Source organism: Boleophthalmus pectinirostris, unplaced genomic scaffold (genome assembly GCF_026225935.1).
Source record: "Boleophthalmus pectinirostris isolate CB_2022bp ecotype Guang Dong unplaced genomic scaffold, ASM2622593v1 HiC_scaffold_18, whole genome shotgun sequence".
In the NCBI taxonomy this organism is placed as follows: domain Eukaryota; kingdom Metazoa; phylum Chordata; class Actinopteri; order Gobiiformes; family Gobiidae; genus Boleophthalmus; species Boleophthalmus pectinirostris.
In genome coordinates, this window is record NW_026571133.1 from 20184668 (window position 1) to 20202290 (window position 17623).

Consider the following 17623-nt stretch of genomic DNA (forward strand, 5'->3'; position numbering starts at 1 on the left):
AAATCGTCATAATAAGACTAAATGTATTAAATATATGAAGATGTATAAGAGCATCATTAATATGTTGTATTCATCCCAGTGTGTTGACACCGTTGTTACAAGTTCCCCTACACAGAACTGCACAATGGTACAGTCTGCCAAGCTGCATGTCGTACCCGGAAGTAGGTTGAACAACTCCATATGCGCGCACCACTCAAAACGATAGCAATAAAACTCATTATTGGAAGCTTCAAGGATAAAAAGAATGGGTACGTCGAATGTTTCTAAGATTTAGAATATATTTATATCTACAAACTAGTATCTTAATTGTACACTTGCTTGTCTTTCCATAGTGGAAAAAGCCAACATTTTAGCCATTTACGTATTAATTATAAGTGCTGTGTTATGGATATCTTTACTTATTAATTCACTCATCCTCCTCTTTACAGGTACAGTGCACGAAGACAGTAGTCGTAGCCCCAGCTACACTGTGTCATGTGATGACTATGTTAATGTTGTTGAATTCAACCCATTCCCTTCTGGGACCCCAGCATCTCTTTTAGCTTATGGTGGAAACCAATATGTAGTAGTTGGAACTTGCCTCTTTCAGGTAAGGTCATGTCTTTAATATAAGCCATTATAAATTGTAACCTGGGGGGGATGGATGTATTTTTCAGGAGGAGGATTTGGACATTGAAGGTGTCGAATTTACTGTTCTTCGAGCTTTTCATCATGAAGTGCGTGTTGATGCTCTTGCTTGGAGTCCAGAGTCTCACCTGGACAGAATTCCCCACATCAGGTCATGATGGTTCATTTTCACATAACACGTGTGCTATAAAAGTAAAAGCTAATGTATCCCATAATTTTGATAAGCAGTAACTTGCGATGAGAATTGATGCCTTACACTTGCAATGTGCTATACAGGCTTGTGAATGCCTCATAAAGCATTAGAGTGTAGTCATTAGTCATTCACTTCATACTCAGTGGTAAGCTACTATTGTAGCCACAGCTGCCCTGGGGCAGACTCATGGAAGCGAGTCTGCCAATTTGCAACATCTTCCCCTCAGACCACCACCAATGACTCACCCACTTTAATACTAGGTAAGGTTGGTAAAGTGTAAATTGTCTTGCCTAAGGACGCGACAACAGAACTAAAAACGGACACTAGATTAAATCACAAAAATGTAATAATTGCCATTGTTTAATCCTGTTAGTACTGTCCTAATGTATTCTACAGGAATGTGACATCATGCCAAATTAAACGAATCCTCTTAGAATGTGTAAACCGCTGTCTGTTTATTTGAGTCATATGAGTGTGTTTTTCTTGTCATAAATGAGTAAGTGTAATTATTTGAATGCTTGCTTGGCCCATGTATACACTAAGCCTGATTAGAGGGAAATATGGTGGGGCATTGTAAAGCTTTTAGACAGAGACATAAATGCCATGAGGAGTTGTGTGTTTTTTGGTTGCAATCAAGATCTGTCGTTTTCAGCACCACCCTATTTTTCACCAGGCACACTGATTACTATTTATATTTCTCTTTTAGACATCCAGCCTATTGACTATTCATCAAACTCTTTTCTTAGATTCTGCACTGCTGCAGCTGACAGAAGACTACGCCTATTGACTTCAGATCTTCAGGACAAGCATGAAGTCAAGGTAAAAAAAATATTTTAAGCACAGACAAAAATACTCCCTATCACTGGACATGTAGAAACAATGATTTCTAAATGATTTGTTATGGAAAATGTTTTCTTTGCTATTATGTAGATGATGGAAGGCCACACAAGCTACATTAACCATTTGGTGTTTGAGCCAACTGAGGGCAAACAAATTGCCTCCGTCAGTGATGATCACACTTGCAGGTTATATTTTATACTTTTTTTTTCTTTGTATCTCTCTAAGTATAAACTTTAACCTCTGTTCTCTTTAAATGGAGCAGAAAGTCCTGACCATATTTTGTGCAAAAGAAACATTATCCTAATCACAATACTTCACCTTTATGTTTTCTAATTTTCTAATTATGGACATCTTATTAGCATTTGATGACTTGCTAGTAAGATGTTCCCAAATGTCCTAATACAAACATAGAAATTAATCTTGTGAATATTTGATGACGATCTGGGCTCTATGTTCCCATCATCTCTGCTCTTCTTCTTTTTCTGTCTGTCCAGAGAACACAGAAATGTGCTCCATCTGCTGAAAGATTTCTGTTCTGTCATGTTGAGAAAATATGGGAGCTAGGGATAGATCAAGTTTACAGAAGCAGATCATGAGTCAGCCCACACAAACTGAGCCGCAGGATAAGCAAAGTACACTGTTCCTCTGAAATGGAGGGAGGGAAAGTGTATATTCTTCATGTATATGATCTCAGGACCTCCTCATCACTGTTGAATTTGGCAGTGCTTTGCTTTGTCATCAGTGTCCCCTGCAGATGTGGGAAATCTTGTAGTTGCCTACATGAAATTTGACCCTGAAGAGTGTAGGCAGGGAACCGGGTAAACTTCCTCAGTGGTGATTACCTTAAGCTAACATGGTCCCAACAGCTTTAGGTAGCCCGTCGCGCGAGTAGGTCTAGCTGCAGTCTCCACCTAGGGCTCTCAAGTGAGAACTGCATGGTTCTCAACTCAAGGTATGAGTGGAAATCCATTTGTTTCTGTGTCATCTCGGAAATATTGTCAGATGTCTTATGAGCTTTTACTTTTAACAGTCAAAACAGTTGCACATTGGTCCAAAAGCTGACTAGTGTAACTATGATAAAAGTGTTAAATCAGATATATACAGAAAACAATGGGAAAGTTAGATGCTTCCCCACTGCACAGAAGGACAGTGTGTACTTCAGTCCTGGCTGCTCTTTTAGGTGTCTGGGATTTGATCTCGGTTTCTCTCCCTGCAGAGAGTCACTTTTGATTATTTACACCATTCTGTATAATAAATCAGATCACACAGTGTTAGCAAAATTTCCTGTTTCCTGTGATTTTAGGAAATCCGTAAAACTGCTGCTTTGCTGTTTTCTCAATTAGATAAAGAAATAAAGGTTTTCACATATCCTTTTCAACTCTTTTTAGATGGAAGCACAGTGTGATTATATGATGTAGCCTTATGCAATTTCTCTGTTTTCTTTCCTCTGGGTGTGTTTCGTATCTCTTGGGTTTCACCTCGATCAGTAAAGGTTATGTTTTTTTGGGAGCTGATGCTTACCATTTGATGGGAAGAGTGGTTGACCACAGTTTAGCTATTGGTGGTGTAGCGTGCATCTGAGCGCTGCGTGATAGTGGGCTGATACAATAGGGTTTAGTCCTTGTTTTGCCACTGTGGTCTGCGTTAACTTCCCTTAACCCAACTAGTATATGGAGGTTCACACACTTTTTTTTTAACGATATTCAGTACATATAATTTTTACATATCTTACATGCATACATAATCTCATGTAATAATTGTAAAAAGGGCTGTCTTTCATTCTCAGAGACACTCTGTGGTGATAGTGGTGATCAATTTTACCAAAAGCATCAGCATAGGAATTTAATTGCAAGAGCAGCTTCAGGGCATATAAATCAGATAATCCATATCAACAAACTACTATAGGTGTACACTGACTGTTTTGAATGTTACTGAAAAAAAACATAGTGGAGATGAGGTATCCCTTCATCCATTTAGTTTATAATTAGCAAAAATTTATATATTTTTTTTCACAACACTAATAGCTGCAATCTAGAAACTTAAAACTTTACTGACATTTTTGAGCAGTTAATATCTTGTGTCTTGTATTTTGATTTTTGTGCTTAGGGTGTGGGACTTAGATGGAAATGAAAGCGCTACACTCAGACTTCGCTCTCCAGGCATTAGTGTGTGCTGGCATCCTGAAGAAGTATTTAAAGTATGAAATAGTGTGGTTTAATAGCCTTCTAAATGCATTTTATTGCAGTCTTAAACATGCTGACTGTGTGTTGTATTTTTCAGTTAATGGTGGCAGAAAAGAAGGGCACAATACGTTTCTATGATTTGGTTACCCAGCAGGCCATTCTCTCATTGGATTGTGGCCAGGCACCGCTAATGTCAGCTGATTGGTGCCTTACCAACACCATTAAAGTCGGAGCTGTGGCTGGAAATGACTGGCTCATCTGGGACATAGCTCGCTCCAGGTCAGTTGGCAACACGTCATGTGCAAACAAGACTTTTCAAGGCTATTCTATGTGAAATCTTTCTTTATTTTGCAGTTATCCAAATGAGAAAAGACCTGCCCATATAGATAAAGCATGCCTATTCAAGTAAGATATTTGTTTTCCATCTTAGTAAGTCATAATGTGACTACAATGCATACACATTGAATATCAAATGTTAATTCTGATTTATTGTTTCTGTGGTATACTGTAGGTGGTCACGAGCAAATGAAAATCTCTTTGCAACCACTGGATGTCCTGGAAAGATCAGTAGTCAGCTGCTTATCCATCACCTGGGACATCCACAGGTTTGACATTTTTATCTGTTTTCCCCTCCTTTCAAAGTCAAGTTTCAAGTCACATATTTCTGTCTTTTAGCCTGTAATGATTGGATCAGCAGCAGTTGGATCAGGCCTCAGCTGGCACCGCACTCTCCCACTCTGTGTGATTGGTGGGGACAGGAAGCTTTGCTTTTGGATGACTGAAATGTAACTATCCCCTTAAAACTGTTCCTGATCTCTTATTATTGCTTTATATAATAAAGTATTTTTCAACATTGTATAATTTATTGTTATAGTTTATTGTATTTTAAGTTAAGTAAGTTAAGTTAAGTATTTTAAGTAAGTATATTCCTCCAGCAGTTCCTCCAGCAAAATTTTCATGAACACTATAATCTGATTTATTATCTGATTTCTAGAGCTTTGAAATTACTTGAAGGACATGCTAACTGCAAAATCTGATGTGAGTAATCAGAGGCACCATGGTCAGAAAGAAATCAGATGATTTTGCTGTTTACATGTAATTATAAAGACTTAAAATACCAAAAATCTGATAATCAGATTTTGAGAGTGCATGTAACCACAACCAGTGACAAAACCTCCTTTGTTGTTGCAATGAAAATGTTTACTACTTTTATGACAGGACTCACCCTAGTGGTTTTATGAAATAACTACATCCCTGGGTCGTTCCATCATTTTACTTGTTGGGAAACATTCGGCAGTTAACAAGTGAGTCCAGTGCAATGGTTTAATTAACCATCTTTCAGTGGCTAAAATTATTCTTCTAAATCATGACAAAATATATCTGAAGGTCAGATGTCAGTAATTATTTTCTGTTCATTATGGATTTTAACCTGTGTCAAATTCTGTAAAAAAATCCAGTTTACAGATTATACATGTAGAAATACTGCAGCACCACTCTTATGTCCTTATTGACCAGTACACTTCACAAACTTTGGTACTGACTTCACTGTCCTCACCTTTTTTCTCAGTTTGTGAACAGACCCAAGCCTAATTTAATTTGAACTCAGCTACATCAAAATGAAAGATTTTCAGCAGTGCGTAATCTCAGTCGTTGTTAATACCATAAAACTTGCCAATGTGGGTATGATTTCACTTCTCGAGAAGGGAAAGCAATAACATCTGAAATTCTGACGTGCACTATCACCATTGTTGAGATCAAACAGTGGAAACTGGTCAAAACCTCAGACCAGATTCTGGAAATGAACAGCAAAATCAACAAATGCAGAAGAGCATCTGTCAGCAGCACAGCCCTGTAGACCGTGCTGTGGTGGGCTTTGAGGTCCCAGTGACCTGGCCCTGTACGTGCTCAGCCTCAGTGTGGTTTTTGGCCTTCACTGAAACAGAGAACATGATACAGAAATCATTTGTAATTATGTTCTTCCCTTTTCTTATTAATACATGAAGATGAATGGCTTCTACGAATTCCCCAAAAGAAAATAGTTGGTTTGGAGTTAACGGTGAGAGACTGACATGTAAACCATGTATTGTGGTTTGTCCCGGTAGCTTCAAGTGACCTAGTATATAAAACATGACTTTCGGAGTTGTTCTTGAAAAATATATTTATTCTTTTGCACAGTCTTCACAAGACTTACAAACAATACACACATTATCCACAATACATATATAACATATATATATATAACAGTCATCTAGGATTTTTGTGTTATAGGCTCACAAGCTGAGCTTTTCCAGTGCAATCTGTAGAGTCTTAAGGTCTTCTCTCATTTGACTCAGGGCAGTCTTGATCTTATTGGGCTGGTCTAAGACTTCCACTCTGCATGTAAATGGATCATAACACACAGCAAATGGACGCTTGATGCTGGCAGCATACCGCCTTTGAACATATAAACACAACCAATTTAATAAATAGGAAATATGCATAAACTAATCTTATAATAAATAATAGGTAACATTTCAGTTGTGTTGGCTCAATAGATTTTTGCATACTTTACATTTTCATTTTTTTGAGTTAGTTGTGCACAAAATGATAGACTTACCTGATTTTAATTTTAGCATCTTCAAAGCTCTCAGACACGTAGTAAACTGGTTGGTATGTCTGGTCCTGGTATGGCTGAACAGCTGTCTCCTCTGGATTAAATGTCCTATATTCTGGCTCATTGGATAAGGCATACTGCACAGAAAATCTCATTTTATAGCAAATGAAAATACTAAAAATCCACAACAGTCTTATTTCAAAAGACACTTACCACAAGTTCTCCATAAGAGGAAAGTAGTCCTGCTCCATAGGCTTTCACAGTTCCATTTTGTTTACACAGTCCAAATTCCACAGTAAACCAGTACAACTATATATATATATATATATATATATATATATATATATATATAAACAAAACAAACAAAAAAACAACATAATTAGGCTTTGCAACTAGAGATCATTAACAACGACGGCCACTAGATGGCGGAAGAGATGCATATAGTGCAATTTGAACATGGATTTTATTATAGTATCTGAAAAACAACTAGACGTAATTTACGAGGATTTACGGTGAACTCCAAACTCCAACTAAGCAGTTTCTTTCACTGTGGTAAACTCACTGTGGATAGCTTCTCAATTTCCTCATCTGATGCTCCAAGAGACGCCAATCCAATTTCCTGGGGAGACACATGGCTGATAAGGCATGATATTCCATAACATTAATATATACTAGGATATTTTTTTTATGTTTTAAAACTAATTTTATAGTCGTATTATTTCTGTATTACTTGTTCTCTTGTACAGGCTTACCTGTGAAAACTGCGCAAACTCTTTATCAGCTAACATGGGAATATGGCCGAGCAGTTCATGACAGCAATCTCTGTAAAATAAAGAGGAGGTGTGAAATAAAACAGCAGGATTACAAATGTCACTATGTCAATCGAACTCACGGTTCAGGCGAGTGCATGGGCGCAGAGGAATGGCGAATGTACTGCGTGCACTGAAACACTCTGAAAGCCAAACTGGCGAGAAAGTCTCTGGCTGATAAAAGGCCCGCGACTGGGCGCAGCTGGAAACCCGTCCTTTCTAAAATGACACCAGGTAGCCTTTATCAAAATCCTTCAATATAGTTCACAGAGGCACTGGCAGAACTAATTAATGGCCTCTAATTAACAGTTTTTATAATTAAACCTGAGCTTACCTTTCAGAAAGGCAGATATGTCTCTGAGCTGAGGGATGCGCTCCTCGCTGTAGCCACACTCTGTCTCCAGCTGTTGAAGGCCGTCTAAAAACTGGCGACAGGCCAAACTTGGATAAGCACTGCGAAGCTTCAGGTAAACCTGTCTCCTTATGACACACGGATAACACATATTACAACACTGTACTGTACTTTCACTGTACTGTTTCTTAATATATTAGAGACAAAGTCCTTACCATGTGGCTACTTCCTCTGCTGTGTATTCCACCGTAGGTAACGGGTCGTCCCTGATGACAGTGCATAAAGGACTGCATGATCTAAATTACTGCAGACAGATTTTGTATTTCGAAATGTTTTCTAAAATTAACTTACTGTTTATACCCAAAGGCTAATTCAGAGATATATGCACGTCTTTTCCTGTACTCTGGATCATTGTATCCCTGAAAAATATGGAATCTAAATTAGGCCTTATATAGGATTTGTTAGACTATCTACAATAGGCTATGTCTTCCTATAAAAAGCATTGAAAAGGGTTAAAACTCACAGGATGGTCGCAATCCATTTCAGGATCAAATCTGGTAATTAAAACATTACATCTGTCCAGATCTTTAATTTGTTTGGGAAACCAGGGAACTGCAGTAATGGTACAGTAAAAATATTATTCTTAAACAGCTTGATTTAAAAATAAACCATGTTGTAAAGCAGTGAAATACTAACCCTTTTCCTCTGGGATTGTGCGTACATCATCTGCTACTTTCTTAAGTGAGTTTATGAACACCTCCAGGTCTGAGTTATGGACCTCACATTTCATAAAAAATTCTAGATCTGAGTTGCTGTTCTTTCCTTTCCTCCCAGGTCGACTTTCGATATGAAGAAGTTTAGCCTCAAATGTCTGTAAATATAAAAATCATAAACACTTAGAATGTAACATTTTACTTCCCTTAACAACATAGAACTAACTTTAACACAAAATAGTATTTGTTATGAGATTTATTAATCCAAAATGTGATTTAGTGAGCCATAAATATTAGTAACTTACTTCAAATATCTTTCCAGTTTTGAAGAAGCCTGCATTTTTCTGATTGCTGAGGGTGAAGAGGATGTTGAGAGGGACCCTGCCATGTTTCTCCTCAAATACAAAGTTGTCTCCGAGCCTTGAGGGTCCCGGAGAGGAGGAGGTGCTGCTGCTGCGGTCTCTGCGAGCATCGTCAATTAGACTCTGCTTCCTTCCACTGAAGGGCACAGCTGGCAGTCCCTCTGTCTTCATGTGTCAGCTCAGACGTGCAACTTAAGTGACACTCATGGAGCAGCACGGTGAGCTGTTAAATACCCCCTTCTTCAAGGACGCAATGGAAATGACCTGCGCAAGTGCAGTGTTTGATTTTTCTGGACTTCTGCGTCACACAAAAGCTAGAGCTTTTGGAGATAGAAATAGGACTGTTATTGAGGAATAGAGTGGTTTAAAATAGACCACTTAAACTTACATAAATATGGGCCTACTGCTTATCACATGGTAAATTTGACATTACATGTTCAAGTCCAGTTGCTGATCAAGAAGCATTCTTAATCAATTAGTCAGCTGTTTTTTGTTTTGTTTTTTTCAGTCAGTCTACTAGTCAAACAATAATTTCAACACTACTTCAGTGATTTTGTATATAATTTTTTAACCAAGTAAGTTAAGTCATGGTGACTGTAGGCGATTTACGTATTAAATGTATTACTGAAAATATCAAGTTACTTATTTTATCAAAGATCTTTAGATTTAGTAATGCATCTGCCTTTGTTATAAAAGTAGGATTGTGTTTTAGAGTCTGTAGAGTCCAGTTACAATTATTTTTATAGTCAGCTAATCACAATTATTTTGATTAACTGTTGTAACCATACTGTAATTCCAAAAAAAAATCTAATTAGGCAAATCTGTAAATTATTATTGATTGTATCAAATGTACATTGTTTAAATCCTTTGATGACACTGGAGATGAAACAAACAAGACAGACAGTGTACAACAAAACAGTACATGCATAATCTTTATTGAGTGAAGTAGATGAACTATGATATAAATGCTCGTGTGACATCAGAAATTGTACATTTGTAAAGAGGAAAATTGTAATTTCACAAGTCTTCATATATAAAAAAAAAAACTAAAAAAAAAAAAAAAACATCAGTAACTTAAAGACTATAATATTGTTATAAACATACATCAGACATTTGTTATCTACTATACTGATATGATTTAAGGAGAGTGTTACACAAGTTCTAGTAGTAGTAGTAGTAGTAGTAGTAGTAGTACTGGTAGAAGCAAATAATATAGTTATGGTTATATATAAAACAAGAAAGGTATTTGATTGTATCAGTAACAGCAAGAGGCAGCAGCAAAGTAAATGTTCAGTAATATTTATCCACTAATTACTCTAATTTTCTCATGGCTTCACACAGTTTGCTCAGCTCACCTGAAATACAAGAGTAAACAATGTCAATATTTAATGGTACACAAAGGTACACTTGTGTACCACATGTTCCACAGAATGACAATAAAAACATTTCTATCTTAAAACAAGCAGTTAACACACACACATTTGTGCAGACACAGTTTTTTAGAATCTGCACACATGCAACACCTGTGACTGAATAAATGCAAAATAGATACAATGTGATATTTCAGGAAATGTAGTAGTATCTCAATGTAGACAAATAGGTGGCAAATTCCTTATCAGAAAAGCTACATAGTGCAGCTCTGAGAGTTAATGGTTTAATTGTGCCTTGAACAGAGTTCTGATATAGCCCTTACCATTGATGCTCTCTGCCAGGTTTCTGAGCTGCAGCGTGTTATCCAGTACTTCCACACTCTGGGTGTATGGATTGTAGCGAACAGTGAATGGCCTGGGAATTGTGCTTGCAAATCTCCTATAGAAAGATCAATTCAGTTTTAACTTGATAAAACAAAACATGAACTGTCCTGTTTAAAAACAGTAATATTACCTGACTTTCTCCTTGGCATCGTCAAAGCTTTCAGCAATGAAGTACACTGGTTGATACTCTGTTATTGGGTATTTCTGGAGACATGTCTTTTCCGGTTCAAATGGCATCCGTTGTGGCTTGTCCGTCAGGCAGTACTAGATCAAAACACATTACACAAAGGTTGTTTTTGTGTCACTGATATAACAGGAAGTATGGGATGATTCAGAGGCTTGGTGGTGTTTTTGTGGATAGATAGAGTGCACATCCTCTTGACATAGGCTCTCCTCTCAGTTATCTTGTACACCCTGTTAAGTTCCCTGCTGTGGTCGGTCAGACTTCCCCCAGTGACACAATAAACTTGAGTGGACCACTAACCCACTGTCCCACTCTACATTGTATAATAGGATGACCTCTCTTATATATTTTTTAAATTGTATTATTATTTATTTTATTTATTCATTAATTAATTTTCTTTACCTGCAGCTCTCCAAATGATGAAAGCAAACCAGCACCAAAGGCTTTGATCTCAGATCCTTGCTTGCACAGCCCAAACTCCACAGTGAACCAGTACACCTGAAAACAGGCACACAGCAAGTTGAAACCTCTTATATATTTAGTAAAAGTTTAGTATTGCCATTTTTAAAAAATAAAGTATCTAATAAAAATGTAATACATAACATAACAATAAATCCATACAAATCTATAATAGCACTTACAGTTGCAAGTTTCTCAATGAACTCATCAGGGGCTCCAAGGGATGCCAGTCCAATCTCCTGTAATAGAAGAGTAATTGAAGAAAATAAGTTTGGGTGGATTGTGTTTTTGTAACTGGCTTGAAAGAGACTGAGTACCTGTGAGAACTGAGCAAACCCTGGGTCAGCAAACAGAGGAACATGTCCAAGAAGCTCATGACAGATATCTCTGTAACACAATGTGATAGAAGTGAATTTTTAACAAATATGAAAATTGCTTTTTTGAATAGTCTAATTAACCCAATACTCACGGTTCTGGGGTGTATGTGGGTTTGGAGCCATGACGAATGTATTGTGTCGAATGGAAAACTCGGAAGGCAAGACCTGCCAGAAAGTCCCGGGATGACAACAATCCTGCTACAGGACGAAGCCGGAACCCCGTGCATGCTGCAGAAGACAGATACATTATTAGGAATATGTTTCGCAAAAACTTTTTTTGTTTTGTTTTTTGAAAGGCTAACTTACATTGCAGGAAGCGGGACACATCCTCCAGTTGAGGGATGTTGTCATGCCTGTAGCCACAATACTTTTCCAAAAGTGGAAAGACCCGGTTGTGCTCCCGACAGGCATGGGTCGGGTACAGAGACTTGAGCTCCTTAAACACAGTGCCCCATGTGGCCTTCTCCTCCTCTGTGTAGTCCACTCTGGGTATAGGTTGTCCACTAGGAGATGAAGTAAAGTTTTAGCTCAAAGAGTTTTTAACAGATTATGGGGTTTATGTGAATTAGTTCAAGCTTATAAATTATAATAATAGATGGATAATATATAGAGTAAACATAATTACTGTCTGTAGTTGTAAGCAATATCTGCAAACTCTTTTCTGCGAGCTCTGTACACTGGATCTGTGAAGCCCTAGGAAAACACAAACACAAAGAAAAGCCATGTTAGGAAAGCATATTTTTGAGTGGAAATCCTTTGCTAGTGCTGGGCACTGTGGCCTTTGACAGCATTATGGTCTCCATCTCCAATAGAAGTCTGCAAAATGCATATTCAAATTAAGCCTTTGTAGGGTGTTTTTCAGTTTGTACTGAATACATTTTGCTTTAATGATGGTGGTAAAAGAGAGCAATTATCTATAATTATAGGGTCTCAATTAAAGCAATGACAATTTGTGATTCCAGGTAGTTTCCATTAGAATAGATGGCAGAGTGCGTCCTCTTTGCAGCATGGCCTTTCATAATATGTGTGAGTGGGTCTGTACACAAACACATGCAGGATGCGTCAGTAAAAGAGTATTATCATCAATGAGTCAGTTCTTACTGGGTGATCCGCATCAAGCTCCGAGCCATAGCTCAGGATCTGGTTTGCAAAGCGGTCCAGGTCCTGGATGTCGTTGGGGAACCATGGCACTATGGAAGAAAAATAATCTTCAGAAAAATCAATACATACTAAACTCATCTGAAGTATCGATAGAACAAAATCACATAAATAGAACAAAACTGAACCTTTTAGAATGATCAATATAATACTACCACATTATAATGTTTAAGAAACTGCTATCATTTTGTGTCTAAAATTACATTATTTATTATTTATTACATTACTATCATTGTGATATCATCTAGCAAATCTTTATTATCAAAATCGAGTTACAAATTTTAGTAATGTCACAACAGAATTCTCCTCTTATTTTTGCATACGTTATATTGATCTTAACTAGAGCAATCCTTTCCTTCCTATAGAGAAATATAGCATTTATAGCATATAGCATGGTGAGTTAAATAGCATTTTGACATTTAACAGAACAGTGCTTCTTGGTCATCTGTTTCTTCATACAAGCTTATTATGCTCAAAACTGAGAGGCCACATCATTAATCTACATTTATGGCGTGTGGTCCAGCCTCAGGCCCAAACAAATGTGTGCCAGGCTCCTCTGTAAACAGACAGACCCACAAAATAGGACATAAATATCCCCTCATCCACTTGACCCTGACCCCCCGATCACACTGAAGTGGTGGCCCTATCATTCTCTGTTCACTGTGACCTTGGCTTACTGTCTGGCCCAGCGTCAGTCTGTGGCCGAAACACAAAGCTGCTTTGTTCATTCTAGCCCTGATGGCCTCTGAAGCAAACTCTGTGCAATTCTGGAAACAACTAATAACAAGGTCTAGATGTCAGTTACGTGCTGCGGAAATATGGGGATAAACATCTAATTATGATGTGATCCCTGTGATGATGCTATTTGTGGAATTAGTATGATGAAACCGTCATACCGTGATTCAGTTCAGACACTTTTCTACTGAGTGACAGGTGAATTTAACTAATAACAGTGAAGTGCAATCTGTCAAAAGCAGTATATGATTTTAGTTACTTCTTAATAACGTATATAAAAATACTAACTCCTTAAATCCTTATTAAATTGCATATTGGGATTTTTTCTTTTGTTTTTTGCATATTGTCATCTTGTTGATGGCACTGGCTTACCCATGAAGGATCAGAGGTAACTGTGGGCTCCACCACTTCGTCTAGTTGTGTGATATGTATCCTGTAACTGTTTAAAGGGATCTTCTAATGATTTGCATTTCTTCTTATGGCATTTTCATTTTTATGGCCATAGAAAATTGTCTGCCACCTAATATGCCCTCCAGACCCCTTTCATTGATCACATATCAGCACACCAACTCTCATCCAGCAAGTAGGTTAATATGTGTAATTCTTTTATTTCATGAAATGTGTAGGAATTCTTACAGTCCACCTGATCTTATTATTGTATTTTCAGTTCACATCTTTTCTAAGGTGTACAGTCTTACCTGTATCTTTCTTCTTGTTTCGTGATAGCTCATGTACTTGACCACTGATTTGTGTGCGCAGGCTGTCTATGGCCTCGTCCAGAGCCTGAGAGGACGAGGGGTCCACACTGATGAAGAACTCGTACTGCTCTTTGTTCATCCTGGAGGGGCGGGACTCAATGTGCATCAGGTTGATTCCCTTCTCCTGCAACAAAACACTTTTTAGATACAAATGTGTCCGTACAAAAATAATGGTCGACTCAACAAAACAGAGTGATTTGTAATGCCTTTGGTACACCACTGGAGGGCATTACACAGTTGTTCACATTATGACCTAGAACTGCTTGAACATTCTAGTGCCAGCTCAGCCAAACAAAAGCTGTGTGTATGCAGGGGGTATACATATTGTGATGGTTATTTCCAGCATCCACCCCTTTGTTATATTACATATGGTAGGTGGGGTCTCTGTTTTTGTTGGGAGAATGACGTACACGTGACTTGTGCTAGCAAACACATTGTTTTATACAATAATTACACCAAAATATGCTTTGTAATGGTGAGGGCGTAAGAGGGAGTATGTTCTTCTCTCTTCACTATAGGCTAAATGAACAAGAGGGCGTGAGTGGGACCTCCTCCTTTCTGCCATCTGGATCAGATTGTGTTTATCACAGCTTTTACAAGACCATGTGCTTCAGCATCCCTGGGGTGTGCTCACAAAACAACCTGAAACCCATCCAGGTATGCACAGAATAGAAAATAAACAAATGCTTATAGCATTGTAATTGCAAGTCATCTTTGTTGATAAATTATTTATCACTATTGACAGGTAATCATTTATTTAGATAATAGATTAATGGCATTAGGGTATGCATTTCTTCATTCAAGAGAAAAAATATCTGTCATGCCATTATTTACTAAAGGGACCAAAAAATCTGTGCATACCACGTGCTTTAGTGGGTGTTAATGGTAAATCCTAAAGACTTCTGTACCTCCGTGAGCCGTCACTGGAGGCGTCACCCAGACTACATATCCAAATCAGACAATGAGCTTTGAGTTTTCACATGATGCCATGCAAAAAGTCACATGGGCCCAGAAACAACTAAATTGTTCAGGTCTATAATATTCAGCATGACAAATTTAAATGATGGAAATATCATTAAAGCAGACACTGTTACAATACAATTCTTTTTATGCTGTGTGTGTGTTTTGATAAAGAAAAAGTATGTGTGTGTGGGTTTTTTTTTGGTTGTTTTTGTTTAGTTTTTTTTTTAGTTTTTTTTTTTTTGGAGGAGGAGGAGGAGGTCATTTACCTTGTTTTATGGACAGACAAGGACATGGGTAGGGGGTGGAGAAGGGGAGGATCAGCGAAGAGGACGTTCATAGGTTTAAAGTTTATATTTACTATGCAGTGCTTGGAGAGGAAATTTTGGCACATACTTGATATTGATTGTAGACAGTCCACCCACATAACCACCCCAAAAATGCATTATTTACCAAAAACATCCTGCAGCTATGTCTCATTTTGATTTGATCCACAATGTGTAATGGGAATAACATTATTTGAAAATATATATTCTCGATTTTTTTTTTTATATAACAAATGTGTTTAGAAAAACTAAACAGAGGCTTTGATGATACTGTTATGTGACCTCTGTTTCAGGTGAGCAGAGCAGATCAAACTTTATTTTATGTTTGCATTCAAGATAAGCAAAGTTTGTTGAGGGTTAGCAAAGGCTATGAACCCCTTTGGACAAAAACAAAGTTATTATCCACTCCTATCTAAAAAAGTGGAAAGTTTTGTTACTTCCCTCATATGTCTATTTATGCGCTAGGTAATCATTTCTTGTATATTTTATGACTGATTATGACACATCGTAAATAACAGTGCTGTACTTAAAAACAACATCAACTACAAAATAATAGCTACCTCGAACAGTCTGAGAGCCCTGGCTAAAGCTCCGACCTCCTCTTTCAGGGAGAAGATGCAGGAGATGACTTCAGATGTCTTACTGGTCTCTTCCTCCAAATACATGGACCCTCTTCTTTTCTGTACAACAAAACACAGCTCAAGTCAGTCCAAATTAGAAACATGAAACATAAGAACCACACTTAAACCAGGTTACATGATTTACATGACAACCTATTGATGGCTATATGGATATTGGAGTTGTATATTGTTTCATGTACACATGTTTAACACAAACTGCATATTTAGGTGGTGTTCTTCTCTTAAACTGAAAATGCCTTGTTTCATCTTGTGATGTCATTAAGTGGTAATGCAGAAAGGGCTCAACTGTGTGTGTTTTTAAACTGCATACACCTTCAGTAGAATAATTTTGATCATTTCAGCCCTGGTCTAACTTTGAAGTTACAGCTATTGTTTTAGCCTTATTGAAAAGGCTTTACTGCTCGGTTCACCAGCAGATATTGGGCACTTTCTGTAGACATTCTGAACTGTGCACAAGGTATAACAAAGCATATATTTAAATAAAAGCAATAACTTGAGAGTTTTTTATATTTATTTAAGAGTAAAGGCATCCAATTGAGACTAAAAAGAGCTGTTAACCTTAAAGCTATAACTTAATGACATAACAAGGTGAAACTGAGAATTCCGACTTTTGCAGGTGTAGACAGCCTAATAATGCAGGATTACTGAAGCATATGTACATGAAACTAACACAACTTTTTGAGGAGGTAGCAGCACTATAACACGGCTAAAAGTGCCCACCAGTCAGTTTTGCGTAATATAGAACCTTTGAGGAAAAGGGAAACTGTCGTCGGTTCCAATTTTACTCTAGAGTGAAGCACCCGAAACTATGCATGAAATCAGGTTCAAAGCCATCATCGGATCTAACAAAATTCCAGTCCCAAACCTTTAACCTTTTAACGCCTTTAAATTATCCAATAGCCATATAAATCTTAAAGATGTCCAGAAGTAAGTGGTGAAAGTCCGTTTAAAATAAATTAGAAGACATATTCACTAATACTAGCATGTTTCACCTGATCAATAACCAGTATTACTTTTGTCTCTGTCTGGAATATTTTAGTCCTATTTCACAATTCCAAAGGTCCTATAGTTACACATGAACAAAAAAGCAAACAAGAGCAGCCAAACCTTAGCAATAATATTCTGCAGTCATCAAAATAAAAAGTTTACCCTAGTCCCTGATTCCTCCAATGGCTCATGGTCCCCATTGATCTTTTTGTACGCAGCGTCCATCCTGTGCGCTTCAGGTTAACAGTGAGTCTAATGATTGGTTGAGTTCAGTAAAGTTTGGGTAGCTTATGGACCTCTTGTTTAAATAGCCCAACACCTCTCAGTGTAACGTAACCACGTGACACCACACCCCTTATGCATCGGTATGTCACACGACGCTTGTTGTGAAACTGAATTACTTGGTACATCTGGTTCTGGTCCATCATATGGTTTGAGTGACCCAAAGAAACGGTTTAACTGTGGAATTAGCTGTCTGTCACTCCACGCGTCTAGGGGCTCACCGCTGTCTGCCCTGCAACGTGGTGTGCATAGCAAAATGTTAATCACGCTTGCACAGTGCACGCGTATGGGGTGATTTAAGCAAAGTAATTTGGAGACCCGAGGTGAGTT

The 17623-nt window shown here is 37.7% G+C and overlaps 3 protein-coding genes across 3 annotated transcripts; 1 reads left to right on the top strand and 2 right to left on the bottom strand.

Moving 5' to 3' along the window:
* The first annotated feature begins 144 nt into the window (after positions 1–144).
* Positions 145–4704, top strand: nup37 (nucleoporin 37). Its single transcript, XM_020926678.2, has 10 exons — positions 145–248; positions 429–589; positions 657–778; positions 1567–1639; positions 1751–1845; positions 3767–3857; positions 3941–4122; positions 4198–4248; positions 4355–4448; positions 4519–4704. The coding sequence occupies exons 1-10, from the start codon at positions 245–247 to the stop codon at positions 4630–4632; spliced, it is 987 nt and encodes a 328-aa protein (XP_020782337.1). The 5' UTR covers positions 145–244; the 3' UTR covers positions 4633–4704.
* Positions 4705–6113: 1409 nt separating this feature from the next.
* Positions 6114–8843, bottom strand: th2 (tyrosine hydroxylase 2). The gene is made up of 12 exons (XM_020926230.2): positions 8616–8843; positions 8294–8468; positions 8121–8209; positions 7949–8016; positions 7813–7863; positions 7580–7725; positions 7329–7464; positions 7189–7258; positions 6999–7055; positions 6650–6745; positions 6440–6573; positions 6114–6276 (listed from the first exon to the last, which is right to left on the bottom strand). The coding sequence occupies exons 1-12, from the start codon at positions 8841–8843 to the stop codon at positions 6114–6116; spliced, it is 1413 nt and encodes a 470-aa protein (XP_020781889.2).
* An 828-nt stretch (positions 8844–9671) lies between these two features.
* Positions 9672–17287, bottom strand: pah (phenylalanine hydroxylase). Its single transcript, XM_020926188.2, has 13 exons — positions 17174–17287; positions 15944–16063; positions 14038–14221; positions 12548–12636; positions 12072–12139; positions 11753–11949; positions 11539–11674; positions 11387–11456; positions 11252–11308; positions 11013–11108; positions 10557–10690; positions 10366–10481; positions 9672–10027 (listed from the first exon to the last, which is right to left on the bottom strand). Exons 1-13 carry the CDS (start codon positions 17234–17236, stop codon positions 9984–9986), a joined length of 1374 nt encoding a protein of 457 aa, XP_020781847.1. The 5' UTR covers positions 17237–17287; the 3' UTR covers positions 9672–9983.
* Between the last annotated feature and the right edge of the window lie 336 nt (positions 17288–17623).